Raw genomic sequence first — 27,742 nt, 5'->3', positions numbered from 1 at the left:
GTTGGTGGTGGGCAGGGGTGCGGGGAAGACTTTAAATTTTTAAAGTACTACTGGGCGAATTAACCTAAACAAGATTATAGCAACTTCAAAAGTGTCTCAGCCGCCTCCATTCCTAAAAATAAGTTGGTGACAGGAGGTGACTTGAAACACTCAATAAACGATAGTGTCAGTTTTATGTGGGTTTAGCTGTTCAAATCTTTGGACCAAACGAGTTGCAGGTGATATGTTTGCAGTATGTCAAAGGCAAGGGGAAAAAAGGAGCAATGACAACAAAGAGAACAGCCTCAAGACCTTCCTAATGTCTTTATTAGCCTTCCCTAAACACCGAGTACTTTCTATGGATCTAAGATCTAACAAATGAATTTATTAGCTACTTCCAGTCAGTGCTGATGGCATGGCATTTAACCAATTTTAAATTGTCATGGTATAAAATATGTAACTTAATTGTATTATTCTTATCTGTCTAATTCATTCATACTGAAAAGAACAGAAAGGATTTCTACCTTACAAAAAGTTTCAAAGCATACCTTAGGTGCACATAAACAAGGATGATTAATACGATCCTTCCTGGAATCTATGAAATTCAGTCAAGATGTGGCCTTTTCTCCTATAGCAACAGCTCATCTGTACATTTTCAAAAATCTGAATCAGATATATGGATGATGTTAACATCTGTAAAACAGATATTTAAACAATGTCTCAATGTGGTAGCACTGGGAATATAAAAGACAAACAAGACAGTCTCTGTATTTAAAGATCTCACAGTCTACTGTTCGAGGCAGAGATGTAAGCAGAAATTAGCCCCGAGATCCCAGGAGATGGAGGGATTAGCTTTGCCTAAATGTATAAAAGGCACACAGAGGAGGTAACACTTGAACTAGATCTTAAATTATGGGTAACACTTTTATAGTTAGAAGAAAGAAGTCATGGCATTCTAAGAAGAAAGCCAAACCCAGGTTAATAAAAAGAAGTGTGGAATTTCTGGAGCAAAGGGTACTTGGATGATATCTCTGAACCCAGAATTATGTTGGAGTCTGCAAATGACACTGATTCTGAAAATGCTAAGGCTTGAGACTCAATTTTACATGAAGTGAGAGTCGATAAAGTATTTAAGAAGGGCAGTAGTGCAATTGGTTTTGCTTTTCAGAAGGATGGCCGTGGTAGAGTGTGGCTATAAAGATGGAGGCCAGCTAGGATAAGGTTTTAAAGTCCAGGTGAGAGATAATCAAGTTCTGGATTAAGTCCATGGTGAGAGTTCAGAAAGGAGATATTTGAATGCAGAGACGCTTCTGAATTTACAATTAAAAAGACTAGGTAGGTGAGTAAAGAAGCAACAGTTAAGACGACAAAGAACACCAGATTTGCAGCCTGGAAGAGTTGGGTGGATGCCAGGTCCTGCCATTAACTTGCTTTCTGATCTCATAAGTTATTTTACCATTATTATTATTTTTTAATGTTTATTTTTGAGAGAGAGAGAGAGAGCAGAGGAGGGGCAGAGAGAGAGGGGGACAAAGGATCTGAAGTGGGCTCTGTGCCAACAGGAGACAGCCCTACATGGGGCTCAAACCCACAACCCACGAGATCATGACCTGAGCCCAAGTTGGACACTCAACCAATGGAGCCACCCAGATGCCCCAATGTTACTCTTATTATTTATTAGGTACGTATAACCTACCTAATTGGTTATTGTGATGATTAGATATAATATTTATAAGCCTCCTCCATATCATTAGTTTTTTATGATTATTCATGATGATGATGATGATTAATCAGAGTATGAGAGAGAGGGAAATCCTGGAACTCCTTCTAGGTTTTTGACATAGATGGATGGTGTCATGGATGGTGTCATGAACTAGACAAGTGACAGAATATGTTCTTGGAAGTAAGCATGAATTCGTCTTCAGTCTCTATAAGACTCCAGGTCTAGATGTCCAGGGGACAGTTGAAAACATGGACCAAGAACTTGGGAAAGAGAGTCTATGGTTTAACATACAAATTTTAGAGCTTGTCAGTATATAAATGATTTTTTGAAGTAAAAATAGTGAATGGAATTAGTCAAAGACAGAAGAGCCAGAAAAAGCATTCTAAGAACTGAACTCATGTTAAGTGACCTTGAGCCTTGCCTTAAAAAAAAAAAAAAAAAAAAAAAAAAAAAAAGAATTATTTCTGAAGTTCTTTTAAGAAAGGGCTATCATTGGGGCACCTGGGTGGATCAGTTGGTTAAGCGATTGACTCTTGATTTTGGCTCAGGTTATGATCTCATGATTCTTGGGTTCAACACCTTATTGGGCTCTGTGCTGACAGAGCAGAGCCTGCTTGGTACCCTCTCTCTCTCTCCCTCTCTCTGTCCTCTCCCCCTTCTCACTCTCTTTCTCTCTCTCTCTCTTTCTCTCAAAAATAAATGAACATTAAAAAAAAAAAAGAGAGAAACGTCTATCATTTCAAAACTTCCACTTTGTATTAGTGTAGACTTGCTTTTTTTAAATGTATTTATTTATTTATTTCCAGTATAGTTAACATACAGTGTTGTGTTAGTTTCGGGTATACAATATAGTGATTCAACAATTTTGTTTTCTTTTTAAAAATTTTTAAAGTTTATTTAATAAATAAATAAACAAACTTATGAGACAGCATGAGCAGGGGCAGGGCAGAGAAAGGGAGAAGAGACAGAATCTCAAGCAGGCTCTGCACCATCAGCCTACAGCCTGATGCGGGCTCAGATCATGACCTGAGCCAAAATCGGGAGTTGGATGCTTAACTGACTGAGCCACCCAGGCACCCCTGATTTAACAATTTTGTACATCACTCAGTACTCACCACAATAAGTATACTCAATGTAGGCTTGCTTTTGCCTTTGGGAAATCCTTTCGGTTTGGCGTTGGCTAGAAAAAAATGTAAAGGTGGAGCCAAAGTCCTGTTCTGGAAGTTTACACCCATAAGAAGCTAATTGCATAATGAAAAACATTGCTGTCTTTGTTAGGGGCTAAAAGGCGACTGCAGAGATAGAGTGTTAACTGGCTTTCTCTATCCATGAATATCTCTCATGAAGATGTTTTTTCCCAATATGGCACAGTCTCTGGAACTTCTGGTATATACTCTTACTTAGCAACCATATCTAGTATCATGGTTTTAAACACAATGTAGATGGTGATGACTTTCAAATTTTTATTCACAGCTCAAACCTTTACCCTGAGCCCCAGATTCGTATATCCTACTGCCAAATCAACACCTCCACTTTTGTGTCAAAGAGGCATCTCAAAGTCAACATGTCTAAAACATTACTCCTGATTATTTCCTCCCCCTCGACAAAACTGTCTCTTCCCAGAGTTGTTTCTATCTCAGAAAATGGCAATTCCATCTTTCCAGGGGTGCAGACCAAAAATGTTAGAGTCATCCTTGATTCTAGTCTTTCTCCCCTGCTCCATATCCAATGCCTCAGTGAATATTATTAGTTTGAACTTCAAAAGAATCCACTAAGGAGGGTACTTGTAGTGAGCACTGAGTAATACATGAAATTGTTGATTCACTATATCATGCAACCGAAATGAATATAACACTATATGCTAACACTATTGAAATTAAAAGAAAAACTTAATTAAAAATGTATATCCAGGGGCTCCTGGGTGGCTCAGTCAGTTGAGCATCCGACTTCAGCTTAGGTCATGATCTCACGGACTGTGAGTTTGAGCCCCGCGTTGGACTCTGTGCTGACAGCTCAGAGCCTGAAGTCTGCTTGGGATTCTGTGTCTACCTCTCTCTCTGCCCACCCCCCCCATGCTCTGTCTCTGTCTCTCTCTCTTTCTCTCTCTCTGTCAAAAATAAACATTAAAAAAAAATTTTTTTTAATATATATCCAGAATCTGTAGAAGAAGCAAGGCTTTTGAAACTATTTAGCACCCCACACCATAAATAGCCACAGAAGTATCAATAGCCATTAACAAGACCCCAGTAACATCCTAACTGATCTTGTGTTGATAGGATGCTTCTGACGCGGCTCCCACTGATTCCCCCTCCTGGTAGCCGTGTCCTCCTGTAATCCCCTCCCATTAAATGTGGGCTGGACCTAATGACTTACTCTTAACGAATCAAACATAGTAAAAGTGATGGGATATTACTTCTGTGACTAAGATACAAGACTCTGCCTTCCATCGTGCTGAGATTTCTCTCTTTGTTCTTCATGCTAGCTAGCTCTGATGGCTAAGACTACCTGGGATGGCACTGTGGACATCTCCGGTCATCAGCCAGCAAGGAACCGAGGCCCTCAGTCCAACAGCCCATAATAACTGAACTCCGCTCACAACTCTGAGTGAGTTTGAAGGTAGATCCTGCCCCACTTGACCTTGAGATTACTGTAACCCCAGCCAACACCTTGACAGTAACATTGTGAGGCCCTAAAGCAGAAACCTAATCCATGGCTCAATTCTTGAGCCATAGAAACTATGTGAAATCGAATGTGTTTAGCTCACTAAGTTTTGAGGCAATTTGTTACAGGGCAACAGCTAACACCTCTCTCCAAAGTCAATTCTGAAATAGCAGATGACTTTTTTTAAAAGTCAAGGCACTCCTCCACTTAAAATCTTTCAACAGTTTGCAATCTCACTTGGAGTATAAGCAAAAACCCTACAATAGCTTCACATGGCCTCCTGACTTTTGTTGGACATGCAAGCATGCTCCTTTTTCAGAGTAGTTACACTTGCTCATCTGCTTGGAAGACTTTTCTCTAGTAGCCACATGGTTTGTTCCTTTCCTTTTTTTCACCTCTGCTCAAATGTCTCCTTATCAGTGAGAACTTCCCTGATTACCCTATAAATTATCAATGACTTCCCTCCCTGATACTTCCTATCTTCCTTCCTTACTTTATCTTTCCTAGCATATGACCTACACCTTTTATTGTATACTTGTGCATTGTCCTTCTCCCCTTGCTAAAAGAAAAGCTCTAGGAAGAAAAGGACTGATTTATTCATTGCTGTACCTCCAGCACTGGAACAGAACTTACGACATAGTAAGCTCTCAGTTTGTTGAACAAATGAGTGAGCTTCTGGTTCTTTAGAGGTGGAGTTGGTACATTTCAAAGTTGTAAATGTTCGGGCACCTGGGTGGCTCATTTGATTAAACATCTGACTCTGGACTTCATCTCAGGTCATGATTGCACGGCTCATGAGTTCCTGCCCCACAGTGGGCTCTGTGCTGACAAAGCAGAGCTTGCTTGAGATTCAATCTCCTTCTCTCTCTGTCCCTCCCCCGCTTGCTCTCTGTCTCTCTCTCAAAATAAATAAAAATAAACTTTAAAAAAAGAAAGATGTAAATGTTTAATGGGAGAAAAACAAGGATGGGACAGAGCCCTACTCAGGAACTGTATAGCAAACAATACACAAAACGCCATAGGAATATGAATTGCTATTACAATCTACCATTGGTTAGGATAGGAAGCAAAATTATAATTTAATGCTATTATAAGCTAGTAATTTTTCACATAAAGAAAAAAAATCTGTTCCATAATCACAGACTGTACCCCTAACCTTGGCTAATCATCTTGCAAATGCATGCGATTAGTCACAATGGATAATGTGAAAGGGAGTGCCAGTAGCTCAGGCAGCACAATCCATCACCAACACAGGGGAAATAACTCAAATTTCGTGTCCTACTAATGGCGGGTCAGTAGCATCAATTTTGTATTTGAAGGGCAATCCAAACCAAATTCCCTAAAATGCACCAAAATTTTGATAACTCCTCTCTGCTAAAATGAACATCATCTAGCAAAACAACAGATTTAACATTGAAAGAAAGTGCAGCAATTGGGAAAGCAAGCGAATTAAAAGCATAAGAACAAATCACGCAAGGCAATCTTGTTGGTTGTTTTGATAGAACGTCTAAATATATGGCTATTTAAGGGAACAGTATTTTATCAAAATGTCAGAAAACCTTACTCATTTTTTATGGAATCTAACAATTTGGCTCAAATCTCCCTTCAGTACAAAAACTGTATACTGAAAATGGGTCAAAGGTACAATATATGGCCCTGTTTGAAATTACCAGCACATCAATCCTACGATATAATGTTTTAAGACCGGAAGATGAATATAAAAGAGTAAGAAGAACCTCTAAAAACAGTCAGGAAAGTAAAAAGCTAAGTACATTAGGTTATCAAAAGACATTAGAGATGACAGAAAGGGATTTTCAACTATTTGGAGCTAGAGGAAAAAAAAACTGATGGGATAGGCTTACCATTTAAAGAATATAATGCTAACAGGTGATAGAACACTAAAATATTTCTATTCAGTCTCCTTCAAGTTGAAAAGGTCCAATTTAAAGAAAGGAATTATAGCCCAAGATAGTTGAGAAGATAGTAAAAAAGGGCACATAACCACTTTAAGTGAATTTAAGTCTGTAAGACCAAGCCAATTCCATCTTCAGAAGCTGAAAGAATTTGTAGATGGGATCTCAGCACCACTATTTGGTATGAAGAAAGGAGTAGAAGCCAGGAAATTGAAGGTGGCTCCATGTTCCTCTTTTTAATAGGAATATTGCAGTGTTTTGTTTTGTTTTAAGTAGCAGACATAGCTTGTAGGCAAAATCTAAGAGTGGATTTATTAAGCATATGCATTTCAAACATCTAGGAAGTAATGTAGGGATGGTTGTGCACCAATAAAGGCTTACAACCACAAGGTCTAAACTAAACTCATTTGCATTCTTGTTTTGATTGGGTTTGTTGCTTGCTTTCTTTTTAGGTCCAGATTTGCTAAAAAGAGCTCCTGAGCTTTGGAGGTAGGGAACTGAATATGGATTTCAATCCTGGCCTTACCACTTTCTTCCTGGGAGATTGTGGGGAATTCTCTCCCTTTTTCTGTCTGTCTTGTTTACTCATAACACTGCCTCAAGGAGCTGTTGTAAGGGTCTTGTAGGCTGATCCGAGTGAAGCGCCTCGCGTAACTTTTGACACACACTTGACTTGGTATTAAGTGTAAGTGGAAATTCTGCATTTCTCTACTTCCATATTCCTTTTTCTCAGTGCAGTCCCTTTGCTCTTTTGGAGCTAGCCTATTTAAAGGATGTGTGCTTTCGGGTTGCCTTCTGTGCCGAGCAGAAAGCTTACTCAGGCAGTTTCAGCTTATGCAAAGGGGAGGCATAAGATTGCCCAACACTGCCTATATAATGACCTACTGTAAGAGGTTATCAGAAAGCCCCAGTGGCCACAGATTGAACCACCGTCTTCAGTTTTATCAACAATAAAGCTGATCCTCTGATCTCGGGGCGCCTGGGTGGCTCTGTCGGTTAAGCATCCCAATTTTGGCTCAGGTCACGATCTCATGTTTATGAGGTGCAGCCCGGTGTCAGGCTCTCTGTTGTCAGCACAGAGCCTGCTTAGGATCCTCTATCTCCCCTCTCTTTCTGCCCCTCCCCAACTTGTTCTCTCTCTGTCTCTCTCTCAAAAAATAAATAAACGTTAAAAAAAAAAAGTTGCTATTTTGATCTTCATCCCAACTTTTGTCTCACTATCATTAGGGGGAAAAATTGGGGGTTCGGGTGAAGAAAACAGTGTTGTCAGCCAGCTGGAACCTCAACAAAGATGATTAACAACAATGATGAGAAAATTAGTAAATTGGGATAATTCTTACATATTTTACACTTGGATCACAGTTCCTTAAATGACAAAATCTTTGCATTCTTTTGAAGAAGATGGTTAAATGTATGGTGGTTAAATAAGTAATAAATTATATACCAAAAGAGCCTCGATTTAATAATACTTAATGTTTCCTTAGCATTTAAGGAACCCTAGATACTTAGCTAAATGCTTCACATGTATCATCTTATTCTTCTCTAACAGCCACTGGATGCAGATACTGAAATTCTCCATTTTACAATTGAGGAAACTAGACCTCAAAGGTTAAGTGATTTGCCCAAGGTCACACAGTTAAGTGGAAAATCAGGATACAGCCTCAGATCTGTGTAATTCCAAAGCTCCTATTCTGACCCAGGGCTTGGCAGACTACATAGCACAGGCCAAATTCGGCCTGTTGCCTATTTTTACAAGTAAAGCTTTATTGGAACTGCCACGCATGTTTGCTTACATATTGTCCATGGCTGCTTCTGCACTGCAATGGCAGAGTCTAGCAGTTGTGACAGAAAGCACATGGCCTGCAAAGCAGAGAACAGTTATTATCAGTGTCTTTATGGAAAAGTTTGCAAACCTCTGCTCTAGTAGAAACCATTCTGTAATGTTCTTTCAATTGAGTATCTTGCCAGTTTCCATCTCGTGCGTAATTTCCATCTCATGACTCAAATCTGGCCCCTCACTTAACACTGGGTGATGAGATAAAAGCTGGGGGGCTTTCGGGTGTACTCTTTTATTCAGAAACTAAAATGTAATAAATGACCCAATGGCCCCCATAGTGTTCTTTTTTACTATTTTTTCCTCCCTGGAGTTTCAGCATTGTTCTCAAATCACTGTAAATCCCTTAAGTGGTATCTCTTGACAGTCCCGGATTTGACCTTTTGGAAGAATTAAGACAATTCTTACCCAATACAACTATTCCTAACCACATTCAGGGTTTTTTCACTTTATATTAGGAAAAATTCAAATAGACACAAAATATATAGAGTGAACAGTTAAGTCAAATTCCATACTCCCATCACCTAGGTTCAAAATTATTATCTTTGAGACTAATTTTATCTCATCTATACACTTTATTTCCCCCAGTCCCCACCCCCAAGCCATTTAAAACACATTGCAGGGGCGCCTGGGTGGCTCAGTCGGCTAAGCATCCGACTTCGGCTCAGGTCGTGATCTCGCGGTCCGTGAGTTCGAGCCCCGCGTCGGGCTCTGTGCTGACAGCTCAGAGCCTGGAGCCTGTTTCAGATTCTGTGTCTCCCTCTCTCTGACCCTCCCCCGTTCATGCTCTGTCTCTCTCTGTCTCAAAAATAAATAAACGTTAAAAAATAAAAAGAATTAAAACACATTGCAGACATCATATCATTTCAGCCATAAATACTAAAAGTGGTTTTCAACACAGACCAATAGGTTATCAGTAATAAAAACTATATACTCCTTAATATCTGCAGACCTATAAGTCTGCTCAAATTCTGGTTTTATACTAGGTCTCTGCTTCTGGCATGACAATGTATACTACATTTTCCATCAAAAAAGTCAGTTTAAGAGAACATACTGTTCAAAAGTCCATTAGGAAAAGAGTTCAGAAACTGTTATAACAGTTCGTATCATGTGGTAGGAAGTGATTTCAATTACTCTACCAGTGAAGCTCCAGGGGTCAAGAATGAGAGTCTAAGTAATAAAGGAACATGGGGGAAGAAAGAAAGCTACCCAGTGCCAACAAAAATAATAAATATAACATCTGCCATATATTCTTGAAAGATCCTATACCTGTTTGTTACTGAGACCATTATACATTTCCCAAGACTACAGTAATGATACAGCTGTTACTGTTGGAAGCTGTCTTTTAAGTGTGCAGGGAGAAGTTATAGTCTATCTTTTAAAGAAGCCAGCACAAGCTAACCATTTGTAGATGTTCTTGAAAGCCAGAAGTGTAATTTTGCTCTATGCAAAACAACTAAAAAAGATGTGTTGCTTGCTGGCTCCTCAAATATCCCCAAACACAACCTGTGGATAAGATAAAGTTAAGTATATTGCTTACATATTAACGAAGAACACAACCTCTGCAAAGCTTTGGTAATGTCTCTGTGGGGGAACGAATTCAGCATTAATTGAGAATCAGAGATTTAGTTCGCTGGGGAGCTTGATGAGAACTGGGTAAAGATTAAGAGACAATAGTCCAGGGTTGTCAAAAACAGCAGGCAAGGATTTTTCAGGCAAGACATTCCAAGAATCTTAGGATGCAGACTGTGTGTTGATGTTTTCCATTGAAGAATTGATGGGTCTTTTGAAAGTCACACCTGTGAAGACAATGGAATAGTAAAGTCATGTAAAGTAGATGGTTAGGTTATCTGTGGGTAGTGAGGGCAAAATAGGCATTTTAATTCCTTGGTGTCCAAACTGTGGGTAAGGGTTGGTAGTTTCAGTTCTCAACCTTTATCTTCAAGTCAAATAAGTCGTCTTCAAATAGGCCATGGTTAGGTAAATAAGCCATATATGAGATAATCTCTCCATATACATACATGTTTTTAATATAATGTAATCCATAGAGTGTCTAATTAGTCTACTAGATTTGTGGTGAAGGTGCCAGTAGAGACTGAAAATGATTCATTATGTATTTTTCTTCTTCATTTTGGAGTTCAGCCAATCTTTCCTGTGGCTCCTGAGGTGTGGCCCTACTTAACTTTCAATATCCTTAGAGTCTTCTTAGCAATTGTAGAGAACTTCCGGTCACTGCACCCGCAATCATTCAAAGTTCAGGTGGTTAACCCAGACACATCATCAACTGTAGTAAAAGTTGGGTCTTTTATCTAATTCTCTCTCCCTAATGCTTACCCCTAATTACTTAGGACTCAGAAATGTTTTGGTTTTTTTTTTTTTTTTTTCATTCCTGTGTTATGCAGTATTTCTGAGATGTCATGGCCATTAACACTATGAAGCCTACCCAAGAGTTGCAATGTAAGGCTTAGAATTTAGTGCTTCTACTTCTCAGTTTTAATCCAATATTTCTGCACCATATTTCTGATATTGTTGAGAGATAGAAGCAGAAAATATTCACCTTTAGCCCAGAAGGCTGACCTATACCCTGCATAGTTCTGATAAAGATCAAATACTGCTGGTTGCTACATCCTTAAAGAATTTCATGACTGCCTGTATATCTCACCAATAGTTAATATCGAACTGAATGATAAGCACCAAAGAAATCTTGAGAAAGTAGTTTTACAAGTAGAAATTTGAAGAAGCCATTTATGATCTAATACTCCCGGCACATTCCCTCCCCCTTGATCATAACCACCAGCTTCATACAGCAAAAGTGCAGGTCCTGTCTCTGTGCTACTTAAATGAACTTACTAAGTTGTACTGTCAATGTCTCAAGAATTCTTTCTTGGCTGTCATGCTTGATGACCCTGCAACAGTATCAACAGATGATGAATCACAGAAACACTTGGGAGGTCCGAAATCATCTTGCAGTTATATGAGTGGGAAAAATCCGAAAAGTTAAATTTCCAGCGTCATTTCCTTAAGCGATCATATCAATATGGCTAGTGTTCACCCATACTCAAGATGAGATTGTGCAGTATATATTCCCATCTACCCTTGAAAGAACAGAAAATCCAAGCTTTCTTTAGGTTGTTAGTGTTTTACTTAGAGTCTAATTCACCTGGAGGATTTGGTCTCTTAAATCGTAGGAGAACTAACTCCTGAGGTGAGACTCTTACCGATTTCTGAACCAATTTACCCTCAAGGCTCCAGTGGAGTAAGATCCTGGTTAATGTGAACATCTTCCACAGCAGCCCCTTCGGCTGCCTTACCCGACTGACTAATCTAGCTTTTCGCCCTAACAATCTTCCTCCACTAATAGACCATAGACTCTCAATTATCTGACCATCTGTTCTGTATTTATCTTGCACAACCTCTCACTCTCCCTAGTAGTCAGAGCCTGCTTCCAAACCGCCAACATTTCCCTGTTGATTGGCTCTTGACTTTCATATTAATGCATGCTCTATATAAGGGGCCACCAACTCTGTTCTTTTCTTGTGTAAGCAAACTACTTGCAATAAAATCCAAACTCAGCTTATCACAAATTGGCAACTCAGAAAGAATATCTGATGGGGAGAGAAGCAGGTCTCAAAGACTTTTAGACTTGTTCTTGGAGATTTCTCATTAATTTCCTCTGCTACTTAAAGAAGGTCTTGCTCCCAGGGTGCCTGGCTACCTCAGTCGGTAGAGTATGCAACTCTTGACCTTGAGGTGAGTTTGAACCCCACATTGAGTGCAGACATTACTTCAAAAAAAAAAAAAGGTGCTGCTTCCTCTTTGACATTTTCTTCCAAGATGGGACACAGGACTCTTTCCTTAATTCTCCATAGTGCAGCTAGACCCAGACTGAAAAATTAAAAATAATTTACTGAGTACTAAGAGTGAGAAGGTACTAACAGTGATAGAAATAACAGAAGTAACTTGCTAAAAAATAATCAATATTACAATATGCTATTTATCTATCTCCTACTGGGTGTTTATTGCAGAAATTTCTCTTTGCCTGGTTCCTAGTCTCTGCCCAGCCCCAGGTCTGCCTCGATGGAGCAAAGGTCATTTTCTTCTCACTACCTGGAAATAAACTATGCATGACTGGACTCTTTGGGGACCAGATGTAATTCCCAAAGGAGGATGAAAATTTTCTTTCCCATCTGCATAAGCCATGTTAAAGACAAAAACTGGGGGTGTTTGACTGGCTTAGTCAGTAGAATATGCAGCTCTTGATCTTGGGGTCATGGGTTTGAGCCCCATGTTGGGAGTAGACATTGCTTAAATAAATTAACTTTAAAAAATAAGACAAAAACTGAACAACTAAGGAGAATGATTTTATTCATACTGTTGCAATAGGGACAGCATCTAGATCTGAAGATGAGTTTCTCAGTAGGGTGGATTCACCCTAGACATTTTAAAGAGAGCAGTAGCTAAGTGACAGATGGGGTGATTTGCTGTTGGAATTGTTTTGCAATCAGACAAAGTCTCAGTCATCTCAACAGGAAATTTTTATGTCTATGTCTAGCTAGCTTCAGAGGACATACTTTTTTTTTTAATTTTTATTTATTTAAGTAATCTCTATACCTAACATAGGGTTCAAACTCATGACCCTTGAGATCGAGTCACGTGTTCTTCCAACTGAGCCAGCCAAGCACCCCAGAAGACACATACTTTTAATGTTAGCTAATCACTCATGAGACGAAGAATTAGAAATTGACTAGGGGCAAAAGGGGAAAGGTCTCTGTCTGGCCTTGTTAGTAGGTTCAGGCAATAGAGAAAAGCGATGTGTTTGACCTTGTCACATCACCTTTCCTCTTATTGAAGACAACCATAAAGTTGTCCTTAAATAACTGCAAGGGAAACAAAGCAATGGGGAATGTACAGATCTACACCTTTGTCATTCCAGATTTGATCTTGGTACTTAAAGCTCAAATTCAGCCTCTGAGTGAGAAGTTAGTTGGAAGTGGAGTTGTTTTGGAGTCTGATGGATCATACACATTTTTGAATCATATTTTGAGACAATAACTATATAGTAGCATTTAAGACTGTGGACAGGATGCATCATTTAACTGTAAGGCGTAAGATTACAAGAAGGGTGAGTAATTCTTGCAATATACCCCAAATCCAGGATCCTAGATTTCCATTTCCCATCCAGAACAACATGTCTGATAGGCCATTTGGATCAACTTTTAGAGAGCCAAATAGCCTTTTCCTTGAGTTTAGTGGTTGACTATTCTACTTGGTGTGTGATGTTAATCCAAGTGCAACAAGATGTTTTGGCTATGGAGCAGACGCTTCCCTGACCATCTGGGAAGAGGTTGAGAGCTATATGATTGTCTATAACAACAGGAGCCAGTGAGTTTAAGCTTATTTGTTGTGTTTCTATGGCAGAAATGGTATCATTTATTACTTCCGCATGGGTTTGGAGACCTTTCTATTTTTTCCAATTTATAATTTCCATAGTGGATATAATAGCCTCCACAGCACACATAAAGGGAGAATTAATGACCTCTCTATGAACTCTCCTGAATAACTTATATTTGCCTCATTTTGAAGTGACCATTTAAATCACCAGATGGACACATGGCCAACAGGTAGACTAGTGATTTTAAATAACTGGAAGTCCCAGATAAGGTTTCTGAAGATGTAGGGGAAAAAATGATGTGGGGAAGGCAGGTGTAGGCTTGCTACCACATAAAATGTAATATACTTGGCAGGGGGACACAGGCACTTTGGGGGGTGTAGTAATTAATAATAATAGTTGTAGTTCACCATTGGGTAGATCTGGCAGGAGGCCATAGTCATTACTTAGAGTTCAACAAAGTTTGCAAGGTTAGTTGAAAAGTAGTGAAGGAGAAGATGGTTATCAGAAATGAAAGTGCTGATGTGTTTTTTTTCTTATACCTGTTATGGGGAAAGTAGAGTCATGAGTTTTGGAGATTTTTAAAAAAAATTTTGTTAACATTTATTCATTTTTGAGACACAGAGTATGAGTGAGGGAGGGTCAGAGAGAGAGGGAGACACAGAATCCAAAGCAGGCTCCAGGCCCTCAACTGTCATCACAGAGCACAACGTGGGGCTTGAACTCATGGACTGAGAGATCATGACCTCAACTATAGTCAGATGCTTAACCGACGGAGCCACCTAGGTGCCTAGAGTTTTGGAGATTTTAAGAGATGTCTTGATTATGTTGGGAATTGCTGAGAAGTTGGGGTTGATGAAGTGGAAGTGGTTGAATTACCCATATAGACCATTAAGGAGAAAGTCTCCCTGGGATGTGTTGAAGGCAATGGAGTGTCCACCCCAGTGGTCAGGTGAGGGATGGGTTGAGAGTGTAGGGACAGTTGAAAAAAAAAAAACCAGAACAAATTGAATGAGGGAGATTTGTTCTCTTTTTGTTTATATGGTGAGACAGGACAGGACAGAACAAAGAGGGGCAAAATCATTTCAAGGTATTGTGTAATAAGGGGAGCATTGGTTCCAAGATTGATGGAAATAGAAGAAACAGTTTGACGAAGAGTAGACAAAGAAGGCAGGGATTAAGCAGGGAACCCCTGGAGGATCTTGTTTTGGAATCTGGGGTTGAAGCTGACCACCTTTTGATGCTCTGTGCCTGTTTGGTGGGGCTTGGGAAAGCAGGGTACTTCATGCTATTCTCTGCTTCTCGGAGCTCTTGAAAGAGCCTTGGTTTAAGGTCTTCTGTTGGATCAGATTTCTATTTAGGTGAGGCTGCCGTCTTCCTTAATTGTGCAACATGAGCTCAAGGTTGTACTCCTTGTAGATTTGCAGCAATACTGGTGGTTAGAAGGACAGAGTTAGGTCCTTTCTACTTGGATTCAGGATCAGTTTTTCAGACCTGTGTTTCCCAGAAAACTAGGTATCTGACCTGAAAATCACGTAAAGGCTGAGGTGGGAACTCTGGGCGAAAACAGAATTGACCTGCTAGTCATAAGTATGAGTGTATTTAATAAGACCTGGGCAGTATTTAAGGTTATTGGATTGAATCATATTAGATCTCCTAAGGTCCAAGAGGGATAGTAGATCTTCCCTGTCCTGACTATTTCATAAGGGCTGAAGTGGGAGGAGCAAATAATGATCAGAGATAAAGGCATGACTTTGAACCCAGGCAAACGCGAGTTCCTCGGGGAATTTGGTTGTTTTGGCCCATTCCTTTTTCCAGAGAATGGTAAGAAGGATGCAGTTTTGTGAGAGTAGAAGTATCTGTTGAACATTAGTGAGTTGAGTGCCTCTATTACTAGAGGGGAACCAAGGGACTGCCCAAGTGGTTATTCTTAGCTACAATGGTAGCAGTGCCTATTTTCAAGGAAAAGCTTCCAACCATCCTGAAAACATGCAGACTATGGTTTAGAACATATTCCTATCCATGAAACATTAAGAATTGAATAAGATCCATTTACCAGTGGAGAAATGAGACAGAAGGAGCTGGCTCTCATCCTTGTCCCACATTTACATTTTTACCAGGATTCTGTTCCTGGTAGATTGAGCCAGTGGAGGTTACCTACTCAATATGAAGGCAGGTGCACTCCCACTAATATTTGTGCAGGAGAACTTTATTTCCTTTGCCATAGTGTCTAATCTCACAGAGGTTATGGACTAAATTGCAGGCAAGAGAAGAGGACAGACCAAAGCAGGTGTCTCCAAAGCTAAAAATAAATAAAGATAGAAATCCCCCCTGTTTATAATTAGCCTTTTCAACTTCAGGTGCTACCAGTTCCTATGCCTTAAATTCCTTAAGAGTTTCTGTGTCTAAAGGAGATTGAACAAGAGGGGCAGGGAGGGTAGTTGAGAAAGAGGGGTCTTGGAAAGCAGTTGTGTTAGTGTATTTGTCAACCAAGGAGTTTACTTTCAGGAGTCTGTCTACTAGTCTGAGGTTTGATTTTAAGAATTTTTCTTGGAATTCCTGGGAATTACAGATTTTTATCATGTCCTTGTCATCAATGTCTGAGGGCCTCTAAATGTTTATGTCTTTTGGCTGATCCTGTTACAGAATGATCTTTCTAGGAGATCCCATTTGGTTTATGTCTCAAATTAGGTAAAGAGTGGGAATATGAAATAAAGGCTTGATCCCAAGTCATCAGCATGAGTTAGTTTGACATAAAGGATATATTTTGTAGAAATGTAATATTGTCTTTCTGAAAGGGGGCCATCAGATCATCTTGGGTGTAAAACACTTAGAAGAAATTTTCATGACCTTATTACTTAAACTTATGTCAGGTAGCATGGGACAAATACAAACAATGAAAGACTGTAAAAGGGTTCTACCACATTCTGGCCTACTTGATGTTATTGGCCCAAGGTCACTTCAGGCTAAGGGCTCCAGAAGCATTCAAAATGCATTTCAAGAATTCATATTGATTTTGCAGTCTGATACCAAAAGAACTTCTTGGGTTAGACTCTCTCTCTCAAAATGGCTCTAAGTGCTTATAATTACATTTCAAACATCTGCTGCAATAATCAGGTCTGTGCTAGTTTTTGCAACACATGGATTGACAGACACCATCCTTACTGACAATAGTTCTGATTCAACCTCAGCATGAGTGGTGAGAATTTGTAGTTGGGAACCTTATCTGAGCTGTCACCATTATGTCTTATCAACTCGAAGCAAATGGCCATCCCCAGATGGATGGTGCAGTCTACTAAGATTGCCTTAAATAAGAATGTTGGAAGAACTGGGCTCCAATGTTCCCCAGATTTTGTTTTGGCCCCAGGGTTAACATCTTCATTTTCAACAACTGGAATTGAATTTTCTGAATTAATTATTGGGGGGAGGAAAGGAGTTGGTGATAATTCAAGACATGTTATGATGGTCTCACCTAGAGCAGAAGTCAGTCTACCATCTATTTTTACGAAGTCCACAAGCTAAGGTGGTTTTTGCAGTTTTAAATGGATAGAAAAAAATCCAAAGAAGAATAGCATTTCATGACACATGAAGATTATATGAAATCCCAATTTTAGTGTCCATAAATCAAGTTTACTTGGAACACAGTGGCACTCATGAATTTATGTTTTATCTATTGCTACTTTCACCATGGTAGTTGTAACAGACACTCTAGCTAGCAAAGGCTGAAATATTTACCACTTGATTCTTTACAGAAAAAATTGGCTGGCCTCTGCTCTAGCATGCTGAAGACAAAGAAAAACTCCCTCTGGAAATCAGTTCCATATTTTTACCTATTTTTGCCAACGGGCAAAATTTTGCTGGAGACTATAAAGGACTAGACTAGGTATTTATCTTTAAAAGACATATATGGGCAAAAGGCCCCAATTCAACGATTGGTTGATAAGATCTTCTTCCATGATGACTTGGTAACAACAGCATCCTTAGAAGTGCCTCCTCGGGTGCCATTAGCATGGAATATTTAGCTCCGTCTTCTAAAAGCTGAGTAGTGACACAAAAGAAAAAAACTAATTTTCCTGGATTCCTGCAATCGCTCTAGAGAAGTCAGCTGGAATTGCCATACTTTCTAGTAAAACTCAGAGACAATGTCATAAAAAGCTGTGCCATAAAGGAGAAAAGGGTTCTGTTAACTCACTAGTAGGGCAGCGGGGTGGAGGCTAGAATGTGGCTGGTGTGGTATGCAGGACAGGTGATTTTGTGCTTTTAGTGTTACTGCTTGTAGTAACTTTGGTGTTTAAATTGGTGTTCGGCATCTTTGGTGTTCTAGAAGGCAATTTAAGAAGGGTTAATTTAAAATAGATATTGTTCTTGATAAATAACGAATCTTCCTGTCTCTAAGTGATCTTATTAACTTTGTAAAACAAGGAGAAAGTAAATGATCATAGGGACTAATCAGCAATCCCTATTATTACATTATTCGTTTTTGAAAGGCTTTATTCTACTTGTCTTTCTTTCTCTGCTGCCTTCTCTCCTCCCATACATTTAAAAGTTGACTTCTTGGGGCGCCTGAGTGGCTCAGTGGGTTAAGCCTCCAACTTCAGCTTAGGTCATTTTCTCTTTGTTCATGAGTTTGAGACACTATAGGCAGTGGGGAGCCTGCTTTGGGTCCTCTGTCCCCTCTCTCTGCCCCTCCCCCATTTTGTGAGCTTGCGCGCGCGCTCTCTCTCTCTCTCTCTCAAAAATAAATAACATTAAAAAATTTTTTTAAGTTGACTTTTTTGGGATAGATGCTCACCAATCCCTTTTCCTTTCTCACTTTAATTTTTCTACTTAGGAAAGTTCATCTTCACCTATGCTTCAAATAAAATGTTTATGCTCTAACTTAAAAAAAAATTAACCTCCAGTCCTTGCTGAAAACTCCAGACTGTAACAGTGCCTTCTCAACACTGCCACCTGAATGTCTAAAAGAGACTTCAATCTCAACACGTCCAGCAAACACTCCTGATCCTCCCATGCAAATTGGTCTTCCTCCAGGGCTTCCGGTCTTGGTAAATGTCATCCCTATGCAGCTTGGCAAACCAAAAAACTGGGACTCATCCTTGACATCCCCCTCTCCCTCCGTCCAAATAAGCAAAAATGAGGCTCGTAGTTTCTTAAACATGGTGTCAGTCATAGATACCCACCTCTCTTTACCTCCATTCCCATCCTCCTAGTTTAAAGCTACCAGAATAATCCCTCATCTCTGGCTACAGACACCTAATTTTGTCTTTAGACACCATAATCTTTTCGTATGCTGTTTCCATTCCCCTCCAATCCCTGTGCAGGAGCCAAAAGAAGCATATAAAACTGCAACTTTTATTGTGTCTTCACTCTTCTTTAAATCCTTCCATGGCTTCCAACTGTTATTTAGGTGAACGACATTCCTAATGACCAAAGCCACAAGCGCTGCAAGATCTGACCTCTGCCCGCCTCACACGTCTCTTGGGATGGCAATCTTCCCTCCATTACAGTCCCTGCCAAATTGGTCTTTTCTCATTTTCCCAAATGTTCTATTTTCTTTCAGGCTGCAGGAGCCTTCCACAGACAGCTCTCAGTTCAGCTATAACATTACTCACGATAGAACCGCCTGGAGACCACTAACTCCATCAGAGATATAAAGCCATTGAGCCTCAGAAGGGTTCAGGTCCTCAGTCTCCACCCCTAAGCTCCCAGGAATCTCCTTTGATCCTATGCAAATTTACCCACCTTGCCCTCAGAGAACTGATCTACATTTGAAGGGATATTAAAAAGAGCAGTTTTGTTCAAACCATTTAAAAAAAAAAAAACGGGGCGGGGAGGTGGGGCTTCCCTGACAATGGGTACCTTCTTCCGTTACAGTTTTTACACATCCACCTTTAGAAGTCTTCCTTCAAGACAACCTTCCTGGAACAAGTAAGACATATTCTGTGATGCTTTGCTGTCTACTGCTGCCAGAAAATTGAAAAACATATTTACAGTTTTTGCTCAGTCTGTTTCTAAAATCAGTCTTTTTTTTTTTTTAGTCTGCCTTTTTAATAAAAGGTAAATGCATGTATAAAACTTTTAAAAATCGAATAATAAACAAATTTACAGGATGAAATGTAAGTTTCTTCACTGCTGATCCTTCTCCCAGAGGTAAGATTTCATTACTTACCGTTTCTTTATATTCTTCCAGAAATACTGTATGTATACACAGCATAAAACACACACACACACACACACACACACACACACACACACACACACATTTATTTATAGAAATGGGGGTCCACTATATCCCTCTTTTCACCTAACTAGGAGATCAGCACACAGCGGCTTTCTCATTTCCTTACTTCAAGACTTCACTTGAAAGGAAGTGTCTTCTAGGTGATAGGTTGGAGATGGTAGCTAATACCATGGTGATAAGCATTTTGCGATTTTTAAATGCATTAAATTATCATACTGGCACCTTAAACTTACACAATGTTATGTGTCAATTACATCTCAATAAAGCTGGGACAGGAAGCAAAATGGTTTTTTGTTCTATCAATTGATAGTGCCTCTAATCACTTAGGAGAACAGTTGACTTCTCCAAGTCATCGGATATTATCTACCTCTCTGATTTTTTCCAGTTCGAAGGGTAAAAATTAGTATCTTGATATTTTTTTTTTTTGTAGGTTGCTTTGATTGCATTTCTTACTATTAGTGAGGCTGGGGCACCAGGGTGGCTCAGCATTGGACTTCAGCTCAGATCCTGACCTCATGGAGCATGAGTTCGAGTCCCAATTTGGGTTCTGTGCTGACAGCTCAGAGCCTGGAGTCTGCTTCAGTTTCTGTGTCTCCCTCTCTCTCTGCCCCTCTCCTGCTCAGGCTGTGTCTCTCTCTCTCTCTCTAAAGATAAACATTAAAAAAATTATTAGTGAGGTTGAGCATTTGTTTTAATGTTTATTTTTGAGAGAGAGACAGTGTGCACGCGCTTGTGGGGAAGGGGCAGGGAGAGAGGGGGACAGAGGATCCAAAGTAGGCTTTTGAGTTGACAGCAGAAACTCAAATTCCCAAACCTGAGTGGACGTTGGATGCTTAACCGACTGAGCCACCCAGGCGCCTGAGGCTGAGTATTCTTTCATATCATACTTTCATATCATATCATACCATATATTTATCCTTTTGTGAAGTAGCTATTCAGATATTTCACCTGTTTTTCTTAAGTAGTTGAATGTTTTCTCACTAATTTGTAAGTTTTTTATATTTCATTATCCCTCTAACACATGTATGCACACACATACACCTAGGTGATTATATACCTGCATATAAATGTCATTTTTAAATGTGTTTTATGATTATATATATTTTAAGTTTATCTTTTAATTTGAAAGAGAGGCAGTGTGAGCATGAGAGGGGGAGAGGGTAGAGGGAGAATCCCAAGTAGCTCCGTGCTGTCAGCTTGGAGCCCCGTGCGGGGCTGGACCTCATAAACCGTGAGATCGTGACTGGAGCCGAAATCAAGAATCAGACGCCTAAGCAACTGAGCCACCCAGGGGCCCCATGATTATATTTTTATATTTAAATCTTTGATGTCTCTTTTATGAAAGAGAGGGATTTGGTGATAAGCAGTGAGTAATGATAGCTGGTAAGTTTTAAATAGCAATTATCCTTTTACCAAAGGAATTTAAGGAGTTTACAACAGTGATTAAGTGAGTATGTGTTTGTCCTCTCTATGTAACAACAAATTCCTTGGTGGTAGTGGCCAAGCCTATTTTATTCATTTAATTTGTCCTTAGCATTCAGAAAAGTGCTTCACACGCAGCAGACTCAGGAATTATATTCATTCATTTATTTGATAAAATGAATACATTCCTAAAATAGCACTTAATTTTAAAATTATGTTAGTAACTCATATACATTATAAAACATGGAAAATAACAACAGTATAAAGAGAAACATAAAGAAGATGTTCAAATTTGCTTGCAAGCCATCCAGAAATAACTGTGACTAACATTCAGCGAATTGTCCTTCCTATCATTTTGTCTATGTCATATACTATTGGGGTAAAGATAGCATAGCAGACAGTTTTGTTTTTTCTGCCATCAAGTATGTATTTGGGGAACTCACCTTATCCCACACTTGTTCAGTATGTGTGTTTTCTTTTTCTTTTTTTAAAGTTTATTTTATTTTTTATTTGTTTTAAAGTTTATTTTGTGTATGTGTGAGAGAGAGCGCGCGCGCGGGGAAGGGGCAGAGAGAAAGGGAGAGAGAGAATCCGAAGCAGGCTCCATGTTCAGTTTGGAGCCCCCCTCAGGGCTCGATCCCATGACTGTGAGATCGTGAACTGAACTGTTATCAAGAGTTGGTCGCTTAATCGAGTGGGTCACCCGGGCACCCCTCTTTTTTTCTTTTAATGAGTTGTTCTAAAACTCGGTTTCCTTCCTTCCTTATCAAAGTACAATTGACACACATTACGTTAGTTTTAGGTGAGGTAAGTGTATTTTCAACCCAGACTAGGTTAGTTAGTCCCTCTCCTGGGAATGCTGGGAAAGGGGATTGTTTTGTTGCTATTTTTATTTTTTACTGGGATTTTACAGTAATGTGAGGTTGATATGAAGGTGGAGCTGTTGGTGGCTCTCCAGCTGCAGGGTGAATAGTTCCTGCCCACAGAACAAAGCCCACAGAGTGCAAAGAGATGGAGAGAGAGACCTGGGAACATTGCTTCAGAACCTAGATCCAGCTATGCCTGAAACAACTTCCTATTTATGTGAATCAATATGTTCCTTTTTGGTTTCACCTAGTTGGAGTTGTGTTTCTGTCACTTTCACCTGAAATAATTGTAACTAAAATAGGGGTAGTTTCGATAGAATTTCATGGTGCTATGGGCAGGGACCTACAAACACCTGACTCCTGACTTCCTCCTTTCAGAGTTCTGGAGGGAGGAGGTTAGGGATATGAATACACAAAGAAAAGAAGAATAAAATCAGAAAATATTTTTAGCTCACTGGGTAATGAATAATTCCTGAGGGGATCAGGTAAAAGTGAGTCAGGGACTGGACAGTGCCCTAGACAGAATCTCTCTCTTCCCTTGAGACTCTATATATTGCAATATTAGCTGTCAGGTTGTTTTTATTTTATATCCCCATCAGATGGGACTGAGTTTTATATAATGAAGATTAGAGAAGCTAATTAAGTGGATTTAGAATTTAATATACAGAGGTTTTACAGCCAAACAGGCTCCAAATAGATGAGTAACTTTTCCTGATAGGGACAGACAGGAGTCATACTATTGGAATTTTATCATTTATAATCTAGCAATGATAGCATGATATGTTCATATAGTTTTAAGAGGTAAGTGCAAGTATGAGAAATTTCAATGCACAGTCAACTGAGCTGAGAGTGGAGTTCATAAATAAAAGTTTTCCTTAAGTTTCCATACGGCAACTCAGTTGCAGTTATTTGATCGTCATGAAAGACAAATTCATGAATGGAGAAATGTTATCCATTCTTTGGCTTATTTTTTCATCCATCGATTCATTCAACAAATATTTATGGAGTGCCTATGGAATACTAGGCATTGTTCAGGTGCTGGGCTTACAGTAATACAGAAGACAAAGGCATTTCTTTCTTGGAACAGACATTCAGAAGCATCTCAGTCATACTGAACTGAACTTGGAATGTACATACATCTGGGCACCTGGGTGGCTCGTTGACTGTCTGACTCTGTATTTCAGCTTGGGTCATGATCCTGAACTGTGTTGGACTCCATGCTGAGCATGGAGCCTGCCTGTGATTCTCTCTCTCTCTCTCTCTCTCTCTCTCTCTCTCTCTCCACCCCCCCCCCATCGCCACTCTCCCCCACTCTCTCACATTCCTTTCTCTCTCTTAGAGAGAGAGAGAGAGAGAGAGAGAGAGAGAAGATACGTGTATCTGTATGATGAGGAGTGTTCACTTGCAGAGAGATGAGGACAATTGAGGTAATTACCTGGATAAATAGAACTGTAAAACTCAGTCCGTGTGGAGAACACAGGCTTGCTTTTTCCTGAATTTTCTGTATGATTCCCTCCCTCAATTCTTCATTTTGCCTTCCTATTAGAATCACTGTCTAAAAATGTCCACTGCACTAATTTTGCTGGAATCTAGAGATTCAGAGATGAAAGAAGCTGTATATATGTAATTGTAATGTGGTGTTATTAACAATGAGATGCTTTTGCAGCTTCTAATGTTTATAATGATATGTTATGGTTACATAGAAAGTTTTTCCCAGTGATTTCTTCCAGGCATTACTTCTTTGCCTGTCCAATATTCCTAGAATATAGGAGGTAATTATTAGTCCCTCGATTTTGCAGGTAGAGAAACTGAGACATTAAGTGAGTGACTTATTTAAATCATAACTTGTGACCAGATTATAAGAAAGTCTCATTATAGGCTTATAAGGGAAACCAACCATACCTGCAGTCTTTCCAGTTCTTCTGTTCTGGATTTTATTTGAACCAAAGGTATGACCTGAGATACCTCTGTACAGCCTGTAGGTTTCAGCTTCTCCATCTGGAATATGAGGCAATGGGCTAGATTCAGGTTCAGTAGGTTCAATAGGCACCGATCGTGCAACTCATGTGCCAGGTGCCTTCAGTGTTGTCATACTTAATTAAATTAAATTTTAAATTAAATTTATATTAAATCTTGCAACAGATGAAGAAATTCAGGCACCAAGATGTTAGGTAAGTTGCCTAAGGTACCCCAGCTAAGGATAGAGTCGGTATATTAATCCAGACTTCCTGACTTCACTTTTTCCTCCGTATTTTCACACTTCTTCTGTATTTTAGCATGCTATAGAGTTATACAAACTATACATGCATTTTGACTCATTGACATATAAACTAAAACAGTCCTGTTACCCCAAATGCAGGTAATGTAAGGAGAGCAATAACTAATATATCTGAATTAAAAGTTAAAAATTTGCCTGAGTTTATATAACCTAATTTTATGATTTAGCAATGTTTGAGGCTTTTGGGTGACATAGGAGGGTGTTTAGAAATGTGTTACAAAAAAAAGCACGTTACAGAAATCCAAATACCACAATGTTCAATGTGTTATCGATATACTGATTCAGAGGTTGATTCAAAGTAATGATTATTTTGTTGAGAAATGTATAACTTCAAATATATCTTCCCATTCTGTACAGCTCAACAAATGGATTTTGACATGTTAACTAACACTAAGGAAGAAGGAAGCTACTGGGTTCTTAAAAATATAGATGGAAATTTATGACTGACCTATCTCCTACTATGTCTATGATTAATAGTAATTGGTGGATAGGTTTTGACCATTATAGTTGGCACATAGGACTAAAACTTGTAATAACATAAATAGGTGATATAACAAGGCAGGTTATTTACATCGTCTTTGGGAGGTAGGTCTCAGGCAATACTGCTATTTGAAGAAGCTAGCCACATCTCTGGTGTGAGCTATATTTCTAAATTTCCCCAAAGTCTGTTGTTTCATCTGTCATGTAATGTGTTTTATGTGTTATTTTAAAACATTTAATTCTGCTATAAAAACAGAAAAACAAGGAGAGTAGATGACACTAGGTAGAGAAGCAAATCGCTTATGAGACATGATAGATTCAGGAAAGGAAAGGAGAGAACATGAGCAGAAAACAGATAAAAATGATGGGACAAATGAGAAAATGACTTCTAGGCAGAAAAGGATTGAAGAACTGAGGATGCACCAGATATTTATGGTTCAATAAACAGGGGTGGCATATAAGGCACTCAATATTTATGGGGTTGAGAACCAGCTACCCCCTGGCGATACCCAATCTGACCCTGCGTGTCCTCTGTCCAAGCAGCACAGATAAGACCCACAGCTGCTTAGCAGACAAGTCGTAACTGTGCTCAGGCACAATTGTCCCCACATCCCTCTAATAGAACAAGGGAGATGCTGGCCCCAGATACGTTCCGTCTGTTGGATCTCTTTGCTCAAACTTCAGCTCTGCTCCTTGTAACTATACCAGCAGTGGGAAGATTGATTTGTCTGAGTTAGAAAACAGACAGACGGATAGACAGACTCCAACAGTTCAAATGAACACCATGTGGCCCAGGGTCCAGGGGGTGTTCCATCTGTCACATTTTATTCTATGTGGGTTGACCAACCCCACCTCTTTCCCCTGCTTCTCACCAAGTGCTTTATTATATTTCTTTTTAATTTTTTTTTGAGAGAGATAGAGACAGGAGGAGAAGGTAGAGGGAGAGAGAATCCCAAGCTGGCTCCACACTCAGCAGGGAGCTCAACGCAGGGCTTGATCCCACGACCCTGGGAAACCAAGAGTCAGACACTCAACCGACTGAGCCACTCAGGTGCCCCTCTCACCAAGTGCTTTAAATGAATGTAATCAACTGCGTGATTTGAGTGTCTTTAGCTGAATGGTGGGCCTTCCACAAAACTCTGTGTAACCGACCTCATCGTGTGTTTGGAGGCTACTAGGTAATTCCTCACATGGCACGGCTGGCCAATTTTTGCCTCATATTTCTTCTTTGTATTTACAACTGATGGTAATTACACTGGAGTGGGCAAAGAATATACTATTTCAGAAAGATATTTGGTCATCTAAAGAGAGCATTTAACTGTCACGGCGATACATTCCAATAATAGTCTGGCTGCAGCAGACAAACAAGAAAAGAATTCATGGTTCAGCAGGATAAAATCATAGTGCTTAAAAGCTGGTTCTAGTTCAAACTCATTTCAAAAGATGAGATTTAGTGACTTGTCGAAGATCACTATTTCTAGTAACTAGTAAGCCAGAACAGGAGCCAATGCTGTCTAAAGAGGCTAGGGGGTGATTTGAGACACTACTGCTGTTCCTATCTGGGTCCTGGGTAATGACTGAGCATGCGTTCCAGCACAAGTTATGTAATGACTAAAAATATAAACTACAGCTGTGAGTTTAATGGATTAACATTATGTGTGTTTTTTTAATGTTTATTTATTTTTGAGAGAGAGAGAGAGACAGAGGGTGAGTGGGGGAGGGGCAGAGAGAGAGGGAAACACAGAATCCGAAGCAGGCTGCAGGCTCCGAGCTGTCAGCACAGAGTCCGACTTGGGGCTCGAACCCACGAACCGTGAGATCATGACCTGAGCCAAAGTCAGACGCTTGACCAACTGAGCCTCCCAGGAGCTCCAATAGATTAACACTAAATAATGCAAAAATATACAGAGAATGTCTGTTTATTAACAGGGTTTATAGAGGTGTCACTGAGACATTTCAAGTCCCTAAAATTTCTCTTCTTTCCCAAATAGCTGTCAACTTAATCATGACATTACACATTGCCCTTTGATTCTAGAAGACCGAACTTTAGTCAGCCTCAAGTTAGTTGATTTTAGCTGGACATTCTTGCCCAGTTATCAAAAATATTTAATTCACAAAAGCTTTTACTCACCAGCTAATGCATATGAAGAACCGTATTGGATGTTTGGAACATGAAAATGACCAAAATTTAAGCTACTGAATCAACAAACACTTTGGATTTCCTTCCATGTGCCAGACACTGTTCTAGGAACTAGAAAACCACAGTAACCATGCATTAAGCCAGAGAATATTCATTACCAATAAAAATAAGGCTTGATTGCCAGCCCAAGTATGATCTCAATGACCCAAATGGTGGTTTTCTCTTTCCGATTCCTCCTATTATTTTGGAATTTTCCTTCAGACTTCTTGCCTAGTGGTCACAAAATACGTGCTTCAGCTCCAGGTCTCCTGTCCCCACAATATGATCTCTAAAGCAGGGAGAATGAGGGTGCTGGGAGAGATATTCTCTTATAAGTATCACACAGGGCCCCTGCTTTGGTGGCTCGCTGGGTTAAGCATTGGACCTCAGCTCAGGTCATGATGTCACAATTCATGAGTTGAGGCCCTGCATGGGGTGACCTTGAGCCCTGCTTGGGGTGAACACAAGCCCCACTTTGGGTGAGCCCTGCTTCTTTTTCTCCCTCTCTCTCCCTCCCTCTCTGCCCCTCATGGGATTCTCTCTCTCTCTGCCCCTTACTCATTTGCACCCTCTTTGTCTCAAAGCAAGAAAGAAAGCAAGAAAGCAAGAAAGAAAGCAAGAAAGCAAGAAAAAGTCTGTCACACAGACAATTCCTGTCCTGAGGTTTCTCTGCAGACATCCCCTCACATTGGTGTTGACGAGGAGAACTTTCTGTGATGTTGAAACTATTCTATAGTCTGTGCTGTCCAAAATGGTATTCACCAGCCACATATAGGT

At 39.7% G+C, this 27,742-nt stretch overlaps 1 protein-coding gene and 1 long non-coding RNA gene across 4 annotated transcripts in view; one reads left to right on the top strand and one right to left on the bottom strand.

Moving 5' to 3' along the window:
• LOC144616199 (uncharacterized) overlaps positions 1-27,742 on the top strand; it is an 89,609-nt gene that overhangs the window by 59,402 nt on the left and 2,465 nt on the right. Inside the window, exon 3 of one of the 2 annotated variants that reach the window (XM_078446235.2) lies at positions 4,185-4,311. The exons of the other annotated variant lie outside the window; for it this stretch is intronic. Within the exon in view, the coding sequence (XP_078302361.2) occupies positions 4,185-4,280 (96 nt within the window). The 3' untranslated portion in view covers positions 4,281-4,311. Of the gene's footprint in view, positions 1-4,184; positions 4,312-27,742 lie in introns of those variants that run through there. 2 annotated transcript variants of the gene reach the window in all.
• LOC132692664 (uncharacterized) lies at positions 510-27,386 on the bottom strand. Of its 2 annotated transcripts, none has more exons than XR_009616507.3 (4): positions 26,918-27,386; positions 23,931-24,026; positions 9,651-9,909; positions 510-672 (listed from the first exon to the last, which is right to left on the bottom strand). It is a non-coding gene; the product is annotated as an uncharacterized LOC132692664 (long non-coding RNA). The 2 variants fall into 2 exon arrangements; XR_013555335.2 differs by lacking the exon at positions 510-672 and adding an exon at positions 8,074-8,136.

This window comes from Panthera onca, chromosome B1 (assembly GCF_046562875.1).
Source record: "Panthera onca isolate mPanOnc1 chromosome B1, mPanOnc1 haplotype 2, whole genome shotgun sequence".
Lineage (NCBI taxonomy): Eukaryota > Metazoa > Chordata > Mammalia > Carnivora > Felidae > Panthera > Panthera onca.
Note: the sequence above shows the minus strand (reverse complement) of the source record. Positions and strands in the feature narration are given on the sequence as shown.